We start from the raw sequence: 16,713 nt of genomic DNA on the forward strand, positions 1-16,713 counted from the left end.
GACCCTAATGGGCCAATCCTCAGTTAGCTCAGCTCAACCAAACTATGGGTGACTTGCAACAACTGCTACAGACTCTCTCGATAAGAAACACGAAAAGTTTCAACACTAGTTTGTGGAAAACTAGAAGAACATTGAAAGCCAATGCGTTGAGTAGGAACAGTGGAGAGCTAACTTGTCTTAACATATTTGAGAGACTTATTGCTCTAATCGTGGAACTGATTCCCGAAGAGGTATTTCCAAGTTGGTGAGAGAGATACCCCGTCAACTAGCTGGTCACGTGGGAACTAGTGTCTAAGGTAAAACCCTGAATTCTCGAACTACTAATGCTACACCTGGTAACCGAGCACGCACTAGGCAAACACCAGGCATGGAGAGCTCCCAGAGGGGAAGTACCTTCAATCAAGAACCTGAAAGGACTTAAGCTCAAGGGTGCCAACGATTGGGTCATCCACTTGATGTTGAATGACCTCGCAACAACGAGAGAACCATCAAGCCTCCTCCAACAAGTCATCCTCAACGTTCTCAATAGATTAGGCCTCGAGACCCTGCAAGGGGAAATAGACTTGCTACTCTAACTGAAGGAAGTAGTGGGAGACGCTACTTCAAAACTAGCACAAAATTCGGTGAGTAAGGACTAATGAGCCACTTCATACTTGGAAGTACTTTCGAGATGAAAGAGGGGAGTCGTGTCGTTACTTTGTCCGAGGCCTTGATGGCTAATAGTATGTGTATTTCCCTCGAGTACATGGAGAGGAATTGAATCTCAGTGACAAATTCAATTGTCTTTGCACCTGTGATCCTGTCAAAGACTACTTCGAGGGAAGTAGCCTCTACAATGCTCCAAATGAACACTCTCATAGCAGGTCATCTCGAGACGATTTTGAGTACATTCTGGAGGCCTCATCAGAGTTGCCTTCATGACCCCGTGGTTAGGAGAAAACTATAAGACCTAGGTGGACCGAAGTACATGATCGACGTGGAAGACAAAGAGACCTGCGTGACCTCTTGAACAAAAGAAGAACGATGGATGTGGAAACTTCTAGAGAAAAACCTATCTAGTTAATGAAAGCTCCATCTCGGACGCAGACCACCATTCACGGGGTCAATCAGACAGAGTTCGACACCTTAGCTGCTTTAGTGATGGGGAACATGGCACCTAAGTTGTCTGAATTTAAGCTCGACAAAGAAAGATGCTCACCACTCTCTGAAAGGATCAAAGCCCTTCCCATTCCTCTAAAATTCAAGAACCCTTCCTAACATCAATACACCGGGAAAGAAGATCCACTGTCTCACATCCACTACTTCAAAGTGTGAACCAATTTTCAAGGTGTGAGAGACGAGGTTAGGTGTAGAATCTTCCCTGCTACATCAACAAGCCTGACACAATGGTGGTACCTTAAGCTCCCCTAGATCAATTGACTCATGGAAAAATCTAGTGGATACTTTTGGTAATCAGTTCGCTCCTTCTCGACAACACCAGATTGAGCCCAATTATTTGGTTGATGTCAAGCAACAAGAAGATGAGCTCCTCAAGGACTACATCCAACAGTTCTTAGAGGCAGTCGTTAAGACCAAAAGTCTTAGTGAGGATGCAAGGGTTATGACACTCACATGATTCCTCTGTGGTCTGATCTTCGTCTTAAGGTGGTATAAACCATGAACGAATTCTTAGATAGAGCAGATGGCTTTGTCAAACTTGAAGAAGTCGTCACTCAAGCAAGGGGCTCAAAGGGTGGCAAGAAGAAGTTGCCAAACAATGAAGCCCCTGCTATTAAGGCATAGGGAAATGGGAAAAAGGGAGGTTCAAACAAAGGAAAGAGAGCCAACAATGGTGGCAAGCAAGAAGGTAGCTCCCCCAAAAGAAAGAAGCCTAAAACTAGGGGCAAGCCCTTGAGAGGTTATGAGCCTCGCTTCACCACCTAATCCATTATTTAGTGCTCCAAGAGAGGAGATATATACGACCACTCAGTTAATGGTGTTGTATCGCAAACTTCTTCCTTTCAAAGAATCAGGAAAGAGGGACATGAATAAGTTCTGTCGTTACCACAACAACTATGGTCATGAAACCAATGAGTGTAACCAGTTGCGGGACGAGATATAATTTCTCATTAGACATAAACATGCTACTCTTCAGCGGTATGTACGACCTGAAGCTCCAACTAGTGGCAATGCTTCACTCCAGCCTGCACTAGTTGCAGGTAGGTTGGAGATTGTGATTGGAGGCCCTCACTCAACTGCGAATTCAAGGAGAGCCTTAGAAAGGTATACTAGAGCACTCTGACATGAACCAAGAGCCAAAGTCCTAGAGGTAGCAGAGAGACCTCCAAAGTCTCAACAATACAAAAGTGAATTAATCACATTCAGAGAATTAGACTCTTATTATCATAGCTACCCTCACAACAATCCACTAGTTGTCGAGGTCCAAATAGCTAATATTATGGTGGCTAGGGTAATGATCGACGACAGAGCATCATCAAACATCCTATTCAAGCAAGCCCTACTCAGGATGGGCTTAACTTTAGAAGACCTGGAATCATGTGAATAACTCATGTATGGTTTCAATGGAGCTGACATCCCACCATGTGGCAAGATCAAGTTGGCCACTCATAGTCGGCACTGCCCCAAGGTAGACCACCATCATGGTCGCGTTCATAGTGTTGGACGTGAAGTCTCCGTACAATGTGATGCTTGGAAGACTTTCCCTTTATAACCTTTAAGCCATCTCCTCATTGTACCACCTATCCGTCAAGCTACCAATAGTGGCTAGTATCGGTTTTCTCCTTGGCAATCAAGGAACTTCCCGCAAGTGCTACAACACATTATTGTCACTCACCAAGAAGACCTCCTCTGCTGCTACAACTCTAGAAGAAATGAACAAGACCTTCCCTACTATTATAACACCAGGTGCGACGAGTAAGGCCTCTCCTGGAAAAGATGGAGAGACGATGAAAACCTCTAGAGAAGGCAAAGACGACACCTAAAGCCACTTGAAGGTGTGGCCAAGATGGGGACAACATTGACCCTCGTATTGGGCTATCTTCTCGGGAGTTAGTCCTACCGAGGAACTTAGAGAACTTCCCCTTAACACATCGAACCTGATCAAGGTTATCAAGAATGGAACAAACCTGAGGTTTGAGTGAGATGCTCATGGCTTGCCTTAGGAGAAATCAAGACATTTTTGCTTGGTCGCACGAGGACATGATTGGGATCAACTCCCAGGTCATCTATCATGGTCTCAACATAGACAAAGTTAACTTTAATCCTGTAAACAAAAACACATGCTCCTTGACAAAGAGCGCTCCAAAGCTCTCAAGGAAGAAGTTGAAAGACTACAGGAGAACAACTTCATCAGGGAAGCTTTCTACCCGGTTTGGGTATCCAACCTTATACTGGTGCCTAAGCCTAATGAAAAGTGGAGGACCTACGTCGACTTCACCGACCTCAACAAAGCATGCCCTAAAGATTGTTTCCCACTACCAAGAATTTATCAACTAGTAGACGCGATAGTCGGCCATGAACTCCTCACATTCATGGATGCTTATTCTGGTTTCAACCAGATTAGTATGCACACACTAGACAAAGAACACATGAGTTTTCAAACTAACATCGGGCTTTATTGCTACAAAATAATGCCTTTTGGTCCCAAGAATGCGGGTGCAACATATCAAAGACTAGTCAATTGTATGTTCCATAACTTAATTGAGAACAATATGGAAGTCTGCATCGATGATATACTGGTTAAGTTGAAAAAATCCAAAGACCACATCAAAGATCTAGAGGAGTGCTTCAACATCCTACAAGAATATCGAATGAAGCTCAACCCTCTAAAATGTGCCTTCGACGTCCAATCAAGAAAGTTTCTTAGATTCATTGTTAACTCAAGAGGTATTAAAGTAAATCCAAAAAAGATCAAGGCCTTGCAAGACATGAAGTCACCGTCGTAGATAAAAGATGTGCAAAGCCTCACATGACAAATTTTTGCACTTAGCAGGTTCGTCTCTAAGTCAATAGACAAGTGTGCTCCCTTCTTTAATTTACTAACGGGAAGCAACAAGGGGTTTGAATGGACTGAAGAATGCAAACAAGCCTTCTAAGCTCTCAAGCATCATCTAGCCAAGCCACATATCCTGTCAAAGCCTATAGATGGTGAAGAAATATACATCTTGGTCATCACCGAGCATGTAACTACTGATACTCTGGTGGGTGAGCAAGGAGTACAACATTCTATCTACTACATCTGCAAGCGTCTCATTGGGGCTGAGTCAAGGTATCCCCCCATTGAGAAGCTAGCTTACTACTTGGTCCTAGCCCCCAATAAACTAAGGCCGTACTTCCAAGCCCACACAATGAAGGTGCTCACCGACCAACCACTTAGGCAAGTTTTGATGAAGCCAAAAGCATCAGGGCACCTACTTAAGTAGGCAGTTGACCTAGGTCAATTTGAGATCACCTACTAGCCTCGAACAACAATCAAAGGATAGGCATTAGCATACTTCATTTCTTAATGCGCTAGCCTCGATGAAGATGATCCCATGATATGTGAAGATCAGGTCCACACGCTTGAGACTGCAGCTCAGGGGGACACTAGACCTTCTTAGAAGTTATATATAGATGGCTCCTCCAACGAGCAAGGTTTTGGTGTTGGACTCATCTTAGTTACTCTAGAGGGATTTCAAACTCACAGTGCTTTGCAGTTTGAGTTCGCCGTAACCAAAAACGAAGCAGAGTATGAGGCACTCTTAGGAGGAATACGATTGGCACTAGTGTTACGAAAATTATTAAATAATACGCAAGTGCACGCAATCAAGTAGTAAACTCACACAAGTGAGGTCGAACCACAGGGAATTGGATTAACTACTGCTAAATTATACTTATGATTCTATTTGGAAAATCAATACTTTTTATGATTCAAAAAGAATGAAAGTAATTCAAGAAACTTAAATAACACAAGTGAAAATTGATCAAGATGAGATAATAGGGAGGATAATTCTGTTGTATGTTTACCTAATTGTTAATGCCTAATTGCTATCCTGTTCTTGAAGTGAATGACAGATTATAAATTAACCTAACTCTTTTCAGATCTTTTAGGTTCTAAATCACATGTTCTCTATTTAATCTCTTAATTAAACTAACATGAAATCAACATTAAGCAATAATCTACTTGTCACATAAGTCATGTGAATACTCTCGTTTCACATAGAACATCGATTATCCAATTTTAGCATTCTCAATTCTCACTTTTCAGATTTTGAATTGAGATCATAGAACATGCAAAAGGTGATCAAGCTTAGACATGGAATTAAACAAAAATATAGATAATTTCAAAATCAAGAATGGAGCAATGGCAATTAATCATTAACTAGGCAAAAACATTAAACAACAATCATCATCCTCCCTAAATGGGAAATTTAGTTCATAATTAAATCCATAACCATTCCTATAACAATATTCAACATAAAGAAATTAAAAAGGAATAGAGAAAGAAACTGTTGGTGGAATGACTCTGGATCTTCACTTTGATTTCCTCTGCTCTTCCTGACGCTTTCTACAGTGTTTTAGGTCTCCAAATCGCTTCCCCTGACTTCCAATCACAGTTTTCTATTTATATCTGATTTTTAGGGTTCATCGGACGAAAATACCCCTGACCATACGGACGCTCGCCGTGACCAAAAGTGGTCTCGCCGCGACCAGAAGTGCATCAAAAAACCACGTTTCTATTTTCGAGTTATGGCCGCGGCCATGGTGATCTCGCCGCGGTGACTGGAATTTTTCTACTTCGATCTCTTTTAGTAAAATAGGCATAACTTTCTCATACAAACTCCAAATGAGCTGATTCAAGATGCGTTGGAAAGATAAAAAAGAGATCTAAAACTTTTATGTTTTGTTTTCTTCCAAAATATGATCAGAGCATAGTCGAATTCAGGCTTTACGTTTAAGCTTTATTTTCTTTCAAAATTTACTCTATTTTATACATCACTGTTTTCTGAAATTTGTCCAATTTATGCATTTCAAGTGTCGAAACCTGAAACTTAAAAAAACAAGCATAATTCTATTCCAAAAATAATAATAAAGAAGAAAAATAACTATAAAATGTGACCCGAAACTTAGGCTAAAAATAGCCTAACAACTAGCAATCAAAGCTGAGTCACTAGAGATCTACAGTGATTCACAACTAGTTGTTAATCAGATTCTTGGTGAGTATCAAGCCTGAGGGTTAAACATGATTGAATACTTGAGTAAAACCCGAGGTCTATGCCAGTTAGAGTGGATGATAGAGAGTTGAGTGCTAATCTGGTTGAGCTAGTCACAAAGAATTTTAACATTATTATCAAAATGGATTTCTTTTCTAAGTGTGCGCCCAATATTGATCTGTAAAAGAAAAATGGTAATCTTTCAACCCAAGGGTGAGGAACCATTCACTGTTGTGGGATTAGTTTGGGGTTCCTGAATCCCAGTCATCTCATTAGTGAGAGCTAGAGACCTATTGCAAGATGGATGCATATGACTCCTAGCAATTATGCTAGATGCTAGCAGACCTAAAACAATTGAGCTTAAAGATATCAAAGTAGTGTGAAAGATTTCTTGGATGTATTTTCTGAAGAATTACCCAGTTTATCACCGTAGTGGGAAATTGATTTTGTTATTGACCTAGCACCAGGAGCAGAGCTAGTTTCTAAAGTACCCTATAGGATGGCTCCAACATAACTTAAGGAACTAAAGTTACAATTTCAGGGAATGTTAGACATTGGGTTTACCTGATCCAGTGTATCGTCCTGGGAAGTTTCAGTACTATTTGTAAAGAAAAAGCAATGATGGAATGCTTTGAATGTGTATTGACTATCGAGAATTGAAAAATTCAACTATCAAGAATAAGTGTCACCCACCTAAAATGATGATTTATTTGATTAGCTCTAGGTGAAGACAATTTTCTCTAAGATTGATGTTTGCTTGGGTTATCATATGGTGAGGATCCGAGAGGACGACATTCCAAAGATTTCTTTTTGCACTAGATTTGGCCATTATGAATTCTTGGTTATGTTCTTCGGGTTAACCAATGCTCTTGTAGCTTTCATGGATCACATGAATCGAGTGTTCAATGATTTCCTTGAAAAATGTGTTATAGTGTTTATTGATGATATTCTTGTATACTTTCAATAAGAAGTAAAACATGAGCAATATTTATGAATGGTCTTACAAAGACTAAGGGGAGCATAAGAGTTATGCTTAATTCAAGAAGTGTGAGTTCCAATTATTGCAAGTGTATTTTCTAGGTGACATTGTCGGTCAAGATAGAATAATGGTTGCTTTGGAAAAATTAGAATCAGTTAGAGATTAGTCAAGACTGAAGACTGCTACAGAAGTCAAAATTTTTCCTAGTTTTGCTGGGTGTTATTGTCTTTTTGTAGAAGGGTTTTCCAAGATCTCCACACCTTTAACAAAGTTAACCAAGAAGAATCAACAGATTGTGTGGGCAGATAAGTGTGAAGCTAGTTTCCAAGAGTTGAAGCAGTGACTAATTACAACCTCAATTTTAGGTTTTCCATCAAATTGAGAAAATTTTGTTGTTTATTGTGATGACTCCAAATAGGGTCTGGAGTGTGTTCTGATGCAAGCTGGCAGGGTCATTGCTTATGCTTCTCATTAGTCAAAGGAGTATGAGCAACGTTACCCAACACATGACCTACAACTTGTCGCAATGGTGTTTGCAGTGAAGATATGGCGACATTACCTCTATGGATAGAAATGTGAAATCTAAACTGACCACAAGAGTCTCACATATTTATTTACTTAAAAATCCTTGAACATGAGACAAAGACAGTGGTTGGAGTTTTTCAAGTATTACAATATTGAGAATCTTTATCATCCCGAGAAAGCCAATGAAGTAGAGGATTCCATGAGTAGAAAAGGTCACATGCAAGTTTTTAGAACGAAGTTAATCCCTTTCTGCTAGCAGCCGAGATGGTTAGGACTAGAATTGAGTTTGTGGTTGGAAAACTAAGAAATTTTTAACACTTTAGTCTAATTTGTTAGAAAGGATTAGAAATGATCAAATGAAATACCTTGAGTTAGTTAAATCTCATGAAGAAGTTTTAGCTAGTTAGACTAAGGACTTCTCTATTTCAGCAGTGGAATACTACAGTACAAGAATTGGGTTTGTGTTCTAGATAGTATTGAGCTCAAGAATAAAAAGATACTAGGTGAAGCTCACGCCACTCATTATTTTTTACATCTAGGTACCACCAAGATGTACCAGGACATGAAGCACTACTATTGGTGGTACGATATGAAAAAGGATGTGTTCGATTATGTATCTAGATGTTTAACATGCTAGTAGATAAAGGCTGAACATTAGAGACCTACAGGTTTATTGCAGCCTATAGCCCTTCCCAAGTGAAGTGGGAGGACGTTAGCATGGATTTTGTGGTTGGGTTAGTTAGAACCAAAGTTTTGTATGATTTGTCTGAGAAATAGTAGATCGTTTCACTAAGTCAATGCCTTTTATACCAGTGAAAACAACCTATGTAGTGGATCAGTATGTAGAGTTATACGTGAAGTAGATAGTTCGTCTCCATGGGGCTCTGAAGTCCATTGTATCAGACAGAGATCCTAAATTTACTTCCATATTTTGGGAGAGTGTCTAGAAAGCCATGGGTATAAAGCTAAAGTTCAGTACAACTTTTCACCCCCAGACAGATCGTCAGTCCAAGAGGACAATTCAGATACTGGAGGATGTGTTACGAGTTTGTGTGATGGACTTTGAGGGTTCTTGGAATAAGTTTTTGCCAGTGATAGAATTCTCTTATAATAATAGTTATCAAGCTACAATAGGGATGGCTCCCTATGAGATGTTGTATGGTAGGAAGTGTCGTTCTCCGATTCACTGGGATGAAACCAGGGAAAGAAAGTATATAGGTCCAGAATCAAATTAGAGGACTAGCGATGCTATAGAAAAAATCAAGACTCAAATGCTTGCTTCCTAAAGTAGGCAGAAAAGTTATATAGATCCAAAGTGCAGAGATATAGAATTTTAGGTAGTAGATCATGTCTTCCTACGAGTCTCACCTATGAAAGGTGTGAAGCGCTTTGTTAAGGAGGGAAAGTTAAGACCTAGGTTTACAAGACTATTCGAAGTACTCAAAAAGGTTGGTCAAGTAGCATATCGTTTAGCCCTACCTCCAACATTATTAGTAGTTCACAATTTTTTCCATGTGTCAATGTTGAGGAAGTACGTATTAGATCCAACTCATGTCCTCAGTTATGAAAGAATAAAGTTCTCAAAAATAAGACCATAACTTTAGTTAAGATACTCTAGAAAAATAGCAAGGTGGAGGAAGCTACTTGAGAGTTAGAGTCTGATATGAGGGCTGAGTTGTTGGGATTTTATGCCCTAAATAAAACTTATTTCAATATAATCTTATTTTTTATCAATAGAAGATTAGGAGTCATTTAAGTTAACATATGGTTTTCATCATTATAGTTTAATATATAATTTCTGTTAAATCCAAAACATATTATTATTTACAATTACAGTGATGTCATCACAGTGGAAGGTAATTGTGATTATATGTTTCAAAGCTAATGTCCCATGATTCATCAGTGCATTGAATTTACACTGATGTGATAATCAGCGATAAAGTTTACTTACACCCTGGATAAGTGTTATGTCCTTTCCAGGGTATTGGTAAAGTATGCTAGTATCAGATGTATGGAGTATACATTAGAGTGGACCGATATTGAACTTGGTAAAGATATCATAAACTTACAGTTATATCTTTCTAAGTAAATATCACATAATTGATCTTAGATCAAAAGATCTTAATCATGATATGGTTAGGTTCAATCTCAACTATGTTATTTATGTTCTCAGAGTTGCTCGTTAAAGCTACCGATTAGTTCAGGTTAATACTTATATCTTGGGAACATGATAGTACAATTGAGTGGGAGCGATAATCATAAATATAGAATCTACAGCTTTTATCTAGACATAGAAGTGAAATGATGATTTTGTTTGAGCTTGGCTTAATAGAGATAAATGGAAGAGCTCTTATTTCAGTAATTATATTAGTTTATTGAAATATTATTTATAGGAAGCTAAGTGTTTTAAGGTTAAAATACATTGAGGGGTAGAACGGTAAATTTATCCTTACTCAATGTAAATCATCTATAGAGGTTCTTTGATTATTTCGGTTATAACGATGGATACTTAATAGCGTATCTATATCTTGGAACATATAGAGCGTTCTATATAGTTAAGAGTGTAATTTCGAATCTATAGTGGAGCAATGATGAATTAATAAGTTAGAGAATTTACCTAGAACTGCTTATTGGAAGCTTGATTATATAGGCTCATGGTCCCCACACTAGTTGACATAATACTGCTTGTAGACTCAGTTAATTGGTTTTAATTAATCAATTATAATTCTAAGATTAGACTATGTCTTATTTATGAATTTCCACTAAGCAAGGGCTTAATTATAAAGAAAAGAAGTTTTAGGATTTATTTGTTAATTAAGAGACTTTGTAAGGTCTAATTAATGAATAGGTTAAATGACAATTTTATTTGATAATTAGTTTTGATTATTAAATAAATAGTAATGACATTTAAAGGATTGAAATTAGAAAATATGGCATTAGTGAAAGAAAAGATAAATTATAGTATAAAATGACAAAATTGTAACTAGTATGGCCCATTGTATGGCCGACCACTTAAGTGTATTTTTAGCTTTTTTAACTCCACATAATTTAAATCTAACCCTAGGAGAAATCTCATATAAGGAATAAGATGACTCTCATTCTCATCCATCTTTGATAACCTAGTTTTCATTCTCTGTCAGACAACTAGAAATTGAGAGCCTCTTTCTATAGATTTCGAATTTTCTTTCTTTTTCTCTTCATAAATTTCGAACCCTTTAGTGATAGAGTACATGCCCACACATATCAAGTTAATTACTCAATCATAGTGTGGAAGATTATGAAGAATCCAACACCTGAAGGAGATTTAGGTTTAGATCTTGTTATTACTCTGCAACAGAATAGAACAAGGGTTAAAGATTCGAGTGAAAGGAGTCATATTATTCTCTTGCCACCGATGTAAGGTTTTATTAACTTTATATGTGTTTATTTTTATTATTTTAAGAATTCATATTTAGGGTGTTAGATTATAGAATATAATCAACAGCATGTTAGTAAATCTAGATCCTGGTACAACATCCAACATTAGTATCTAGAGTTGTTCAGGTTAGATTTTAAGGACAAAATCCTTTTAACAGGGAGATAATTGTAATGACCGCATTATTAGACATAGAAATTAATAGATTATTAGTATTATATTAATAATTAATTAGTAAATCATGATTATATGTGCATTTTTATGAAAATAAGTCTTATTTTTGAAAATATGCATTTGTAATATAATTTCTCAACTAAGGAGATTTTATTGAATTTTAGGTGTATGTTATTTGTGAAATTTGATAGTTTTTATTATTTTTACTCAACAATAGTAGAAACTCGACAGATTAACCAATAGTACATTTTAGTACTCTCGAAGTATTGCGGAGGACTATGGACAGTTGGAATTTTGATGATACACTCTTCATTATTTAACAAAAGCCAAGGAATAAACTAAAAATCAAAATTAGAAAATTACTCTCTCTCTCCCTTTGTAATTAAAGGGAAATTTGTATTCAAGCTCAAGGTAAGCTCTTAGACTCTTTTCCTCTTTGATTTTGATGAAGAACTTTAGTTTTTATGTGAATTTGGGAATTAGCAACTGTTTGGTTTTAATTGAGTTAGAGGTTGTTTAAATACTTGTTTTATGGTTTACAATAGTTAGATTTATGGTTAGTTAGCAGCTGTAGCTAATGGAGCCAAGCTTGAGTTTGAAAAGTCAAAGCTTGGTCTCTAATGGCGGGTTTCAATTTTGAGTAGTATTGTTATTTCTTAGCTGTGATATGTGTTTAGAATACCCTATTATGTTGTTCTGGAAAGTTTAATAGCAATTGGAGAAGTTTGAAGCAGGTTTTGGGGGTTTAAAACTTGCGGATTTTTGAGCAAAATCTACCCAAACAATCGAAATTCCTAATGGTACAAGGTTGTACCAACTAGAAGACCGGTTGGACAGTTTTGGGAAAAATGGATTTTTGTATTTTGGCCAAAACTGCTCACCTAGTTGTTCGTTTTAGACGTTCTATATATATCGTTAGAAAGCTCGTGAAAAACACTACAACATGGTACATAAATTAAAGCCAAAATATATGTTTTATTTTAGGTGTTTTCACCACGTAGTTCGGTAGAAAAACTCTAGATTTTATTTACAGGTATTAGAAAGTGTTTCAAAATAGACACTTACTAGTTTACTGCTAATGCGACTTAGATCCTTCTATCGTCGAGCAATTTTTCACTCAGGTTGATCGGCACATAAATAACATATCAGTAGTAGCAGTATTGGTGTACATAGAATTGTACCTGAATATCGATAATATATCTATTTGGCAATATAGAAAAGTACTAATTAACGCTACTAACACTAGTATGACTAGAGTACTGGGTACAATTTGATACTATGGTTAATTATACTAATAGTATGGACTGATGCTACCACATCAGTACGACTAGAGTGCTGAGTATAGACTGGTATTATGATCAGTTGTACTATAGTCAAAAATGTTCGAGACTCAATTATACGCGTTGGACGTAGGTAGTAGACTTATGGTAATTGGGTGCATGGGCGCCTAATTACAGGTCAAATATGTGTTGTATGTTTTATATTTTTTTTACTGAGTCTGTTGACTCACTGATACATTTCCATGTGTAGTAGATAAAGACAAAGTTAAAACAGAACGACAGTGAGTGATGACTTTATTGAAGAATGTACATATCCAAATAGTTAGATTTGAAGAGTTATGATCTTCGAGACATGACAAGCTTAATTATGTTTGTTGCTTGGCGACACTTTTGATAGTATAAACTTTATGTGTGTTTTGAAAAATAGATTTTGAATTGCTGAGTTTGTAAACACTTTGTAATTATAATATAGCCTTTCCCAAGTGAAGTGGAAGGACATTACCATGAGTTTTGTGGTTTGGTTATTTTGAACCATAAGTTTGTATGATTCGGTCTGTGTAATAGTAGATCGCTCCACTAAATCAGTGCATTTTCTACTAGTAAAAACAACTTATGCAATCTTTGTAAGTTATGATTTTCACCATCAAGTGCTTCATTGGAATCTGAAAATGAAGTTGTACATTTGGATCATTATACACATAAATATAAATTCTATTTTCTTATGTATATATAGAAGACATGCATAATAGCACTACTACTCCAATACTCAGCAGCCATAACCAAACCATTGATTGAGCTATTTTTCATAAATGAAACTCAACAGTTTCAAGTTCAACTGGAAGAGTCTCACTCTTGTTCTCTATAGCAACTAAACTGCTGCTATCACCTCCTAGATAAGCTTTCATGAAGGCAACCATAATTCCTCCAACAAACTTTCTCATGGGTTCTCTAGACTTGCCATTTTTACACAAACAGTGGGATAATTTGCCTCTAATTCCCTTAGTTTCATCATCCAACATATCAAGATGACCATAATCCTTAACCACAAAGTAACAAGCAGGTTCTTTGCATTCCTTAAAGAAGTCCACATGGTTAACACCCTTAGGAGCACAAGGAGGGAACAGAGGATTCCTTTTAACTTCACCTAAACCAGAACCAATGACCATTACAGGCATATCAAGATCAAAAGAATGAGGAACATAAGTAAGAACTGGTGGAGGGGTTTGTTTTCCTTTGTCCATTCCATCAACTGGGTCAACTCCTATTAGTGCAGAAAGCTTAAGGGTAGTGTTTATCTCCTTACTTAAAGCAAGTGCAAAAGAGGTTTTCCCACCACGACTATGGCCGGCTAATCCCACTTTGTTTAGATTTGCCTTAACATGTTGGGGAAGCAAGTTTTGTAGTCCTTCAGATAACCAATCTATTACTTGAGCTGTAGATTTGATTTCTTCGTTTGTGTCTGGTCCAGCCATAGTATATAACTGTTTGTTCGTCCATATTTAGCAAAAGAAAATGAGTATGTTTACATGACTTAGTAAGGAAACTACTAATAAATAAATACTTATTATGAATGCATGTCCTGAAAGCAGCCACGTTTGTTGAGGAAAAAGCCAAAGACCATTTACGGGGAAGAGACGACTTTTTCAGGAATAAAAACACAAAGTATTGAATTTTGGGTGAGAAGTGTTGCTGACAACTGACAAGGACGTCCACATGACCCATTTCAGTTCATACATTACTAATCAAATACATACCACTACCACACCAAAGTGTTCTCTTTAAAATAATTTGTCCTAGCTTAGGGAGTAAGGCAAGGCAAGCACGTAAAAATATTTGAAAAGAACTTTTTACAGATAATTTGTCCTCAAGAAAAGCGCAGTGACACTAGCTTAAAGCCAGAAAATTCAACTTTACTGAATCATTTTCTCAAAACCAAATAAATCAAATGTTACTAATTTTATTGTTTAGATAAAAAAAAATGTTACTAATTTCATTGGGTCATCACTAAGCGAGTACAACCATTTTAAGAGCTGCACACATGACAGCATAGAATGTTGAAAAATAGTACCTCAGAAAGTCAGAATCAACAGCAAAAATCACTATGGATTGTTTCAAAGCATAATTCTGACCAAATGAATCATATTCATAAACAAAACGAACCCAATAGATGAATTTCCACTGGCTAATCACCAAAACAAAAATATCTAGAGAAATTTATAGATAGATAGAAATACCTGAGGAGCAACAACTATGAAGCCATGAGAAGCAACATGTCGAAGGAGTTGAGAGTAGAAAGAGTTGTAGAGAAGGAAGCCATGGGAGAAAACTAGAAGTGGGAATTCTCCATCTTGAGATTGAGATGGCAAAGGCATAGGCATAGCAATCAAAAGTGGTTTGGGAGGTGGAATTGGAACCTCATGAAAGCTTGTTCCTGCTTCTACCATTTGGACCTTAGTTGCATAATCCCCACTCGAGAAAATGTTAGAGGTAGCAGTACTAGTAGTACATGAGGACATTTTCTTGAAGAATTTGTTAATTACCTTATCTTTATACAGCTCTAAGACTCACTGCAATTTGGCATTTGTTCTTGCTCTTATTGTATCATTTTCATCTATTAACTTTACTTCTCATATTCGATATTTATCTATGTTGAGATATGTTTGTTTGTGTGGTGCTATTTATAATCTTCCAACCAATGAAAGAAAGTTCTTGTTTTGTGTTTCAAATTGGGCCAATAGCCCAAAGGACCTTCCATTCCTATTATGATTTATACTATTATTATGTTCTTATTTGATTTATACCATTTTTATAATAAACCACACGATTATATCTTATGGTTATTTATTAAATAAGTTCACTGGGAGTCAAAAGTATACTGGTCTTGCTTAACAGTAAATATAAAATTATCAAAACCTTTATTTATAAATTAAGTTATATAGGTCATCACTATGAACTTAGAGTTGTCAAATTAAACATTCCTTTAGTATTATTTGGCCAACTTGTTGTAGTTGGGCCTATATGGAACACTAGAAAATTTACACGGTTTTAATTTTTTTTTTTGGAATAATTACATAAGGCACTATTTTTTTGTAAAATATTTACATTTTTACGTTCAAAGAATATTTTTTTAAATTTTTACGGTTTTCTAAAAAATAACACGAAAACAACATAAAATCAACAAGAAAATAACATAAAGGTAACATGAAAATAACATGAAAATAACAACAAAAAAATAACAAAAAATAACATACATATAACAAAAAATTTACAACAGATGAACAAAATTTCAACATAAAAAGAACGTATTTTATGTAAATAAAATCAAAAAAATCGTAAAAATATTTAAAATTCCGTGAAACCGTATTTTTGTTATTTTTTTGTTGTTTTTGTGCATTTGTAAAATTAACCCTTTTTTTTTATTTAAATATGATGAGCTACAAATTGGGCTATTTTTATGACAGAATATTTCTATTTTTTAGATTCCATGTATTATTTTTATTATGTACATAAAAGAAGAGTCGTATGAGATAAAAATCTCATGTACGATTCTAAAACGGAGATTCATTAAATCGAATAACGACCGTAACGAATGTTGGCTCAAGAGGAAATTATATATATATATTTATTTTTTATTTTCTATTTTATATTTTACCTTTATTTTATTACTTTTAACTCATACATAGTTATATAGGTCATATTTCGATTATGTGCGTTAGGAACTCTAATTTTAGTAAGTTATGTGAGATAATATTTGATACTCTGGTTATAAAAGAGGGTATTTATCAATTAAAATTATTTTACAATTGTATTTCGTTATTGTATAATAAAAAAAAAATAGTAGTTCTCAACTTATCTCTATTTTTTTTAAAACTATTTTATGATACTTGTTATGTCATATGTAAATTTAATTTTCAAAACACATCTAATTTTTATATAAATTGCTCACTAAAGATCCTTTATCAAGAAACTAGTTTTTTTTTTCTTTTTTTCCTAAGCCATTAAGGCTAGCTTAGTGGTGAGGGAGGGATGGGAAAAAAGGAGAGGTCATGGGTTCAAACCTAGGACCTTGAAGCTATTAAGCTATTAAATGATTGTAAAATACCATTACGCTAGGCTCAAAAAAAAGAAACAAAAAAAAACTAGTTTTTC

The 16,713-nt window shown here is 35.9% G+C and overlaps 1 protein-coding gene across 1 annotated transcript; it reads right to left on the bottom strand.

Moving 5' to 3' along the window:
• Positions 1–13,184: 13,184 nt before the first annotated feature.
• LOC115721858 (chlorophyllase-2) lies at positions 13,185–15,219 on the bottom strand. Its single transcript, XM_030650946.2, has 2 exons — positions 14,799–15,219; positions 13,185–14,045 (listed from the first exon to the last, which is right to left on the bottom strand). Exons 1-2 carry the CDS (start codon positions 15,078–15,080, stop codon positions 13,368–13,370), a joined length of 960 nt encoding a protein of 319 aa, XP_030506806.2. The 5' UTR covers positions 15,081–15,219; the 3' UTR covers positions 13,185–13,367.
• Between the last annotated feature and the right edge of the window lie 1,494 nt (positions 15,220–16,713).

This window comes from Cannabis sativa, chromosome 9 (assembly GCF_029168945.1).
Source record: "Cannabis sativa cultivar Pink pepper isolate KNU-18-1 chromosome 9, ASM2916894v1, whole genome shotgun sequence".
In the NCBI taxonomy this organism is placed as follows: domain Eukaryota; kingdom Viridiplantae; phylum Streptophyta; class Magnoliopsida; order Rosales; family Cannabaceae; genus Cannabis; species Cannabis sativa.

Excerpts from the sequence above, each read along its gene's own strand:
- LOC115721858 (XM_030650946.2), bottom strand. The coding sequence starts at position 15,080 with ATGTCCTCATGTACTACTAGTACTGCTACCTCTAACATTTTCTCGAGT. Across the intron at positions 14,046-14,798 it reads TCATAGTTGTTGCTCCTCAG|TTATATACTATGGCTGGACC; the intron begins GTATTTCTATCT and ends ACGAACAAACAG.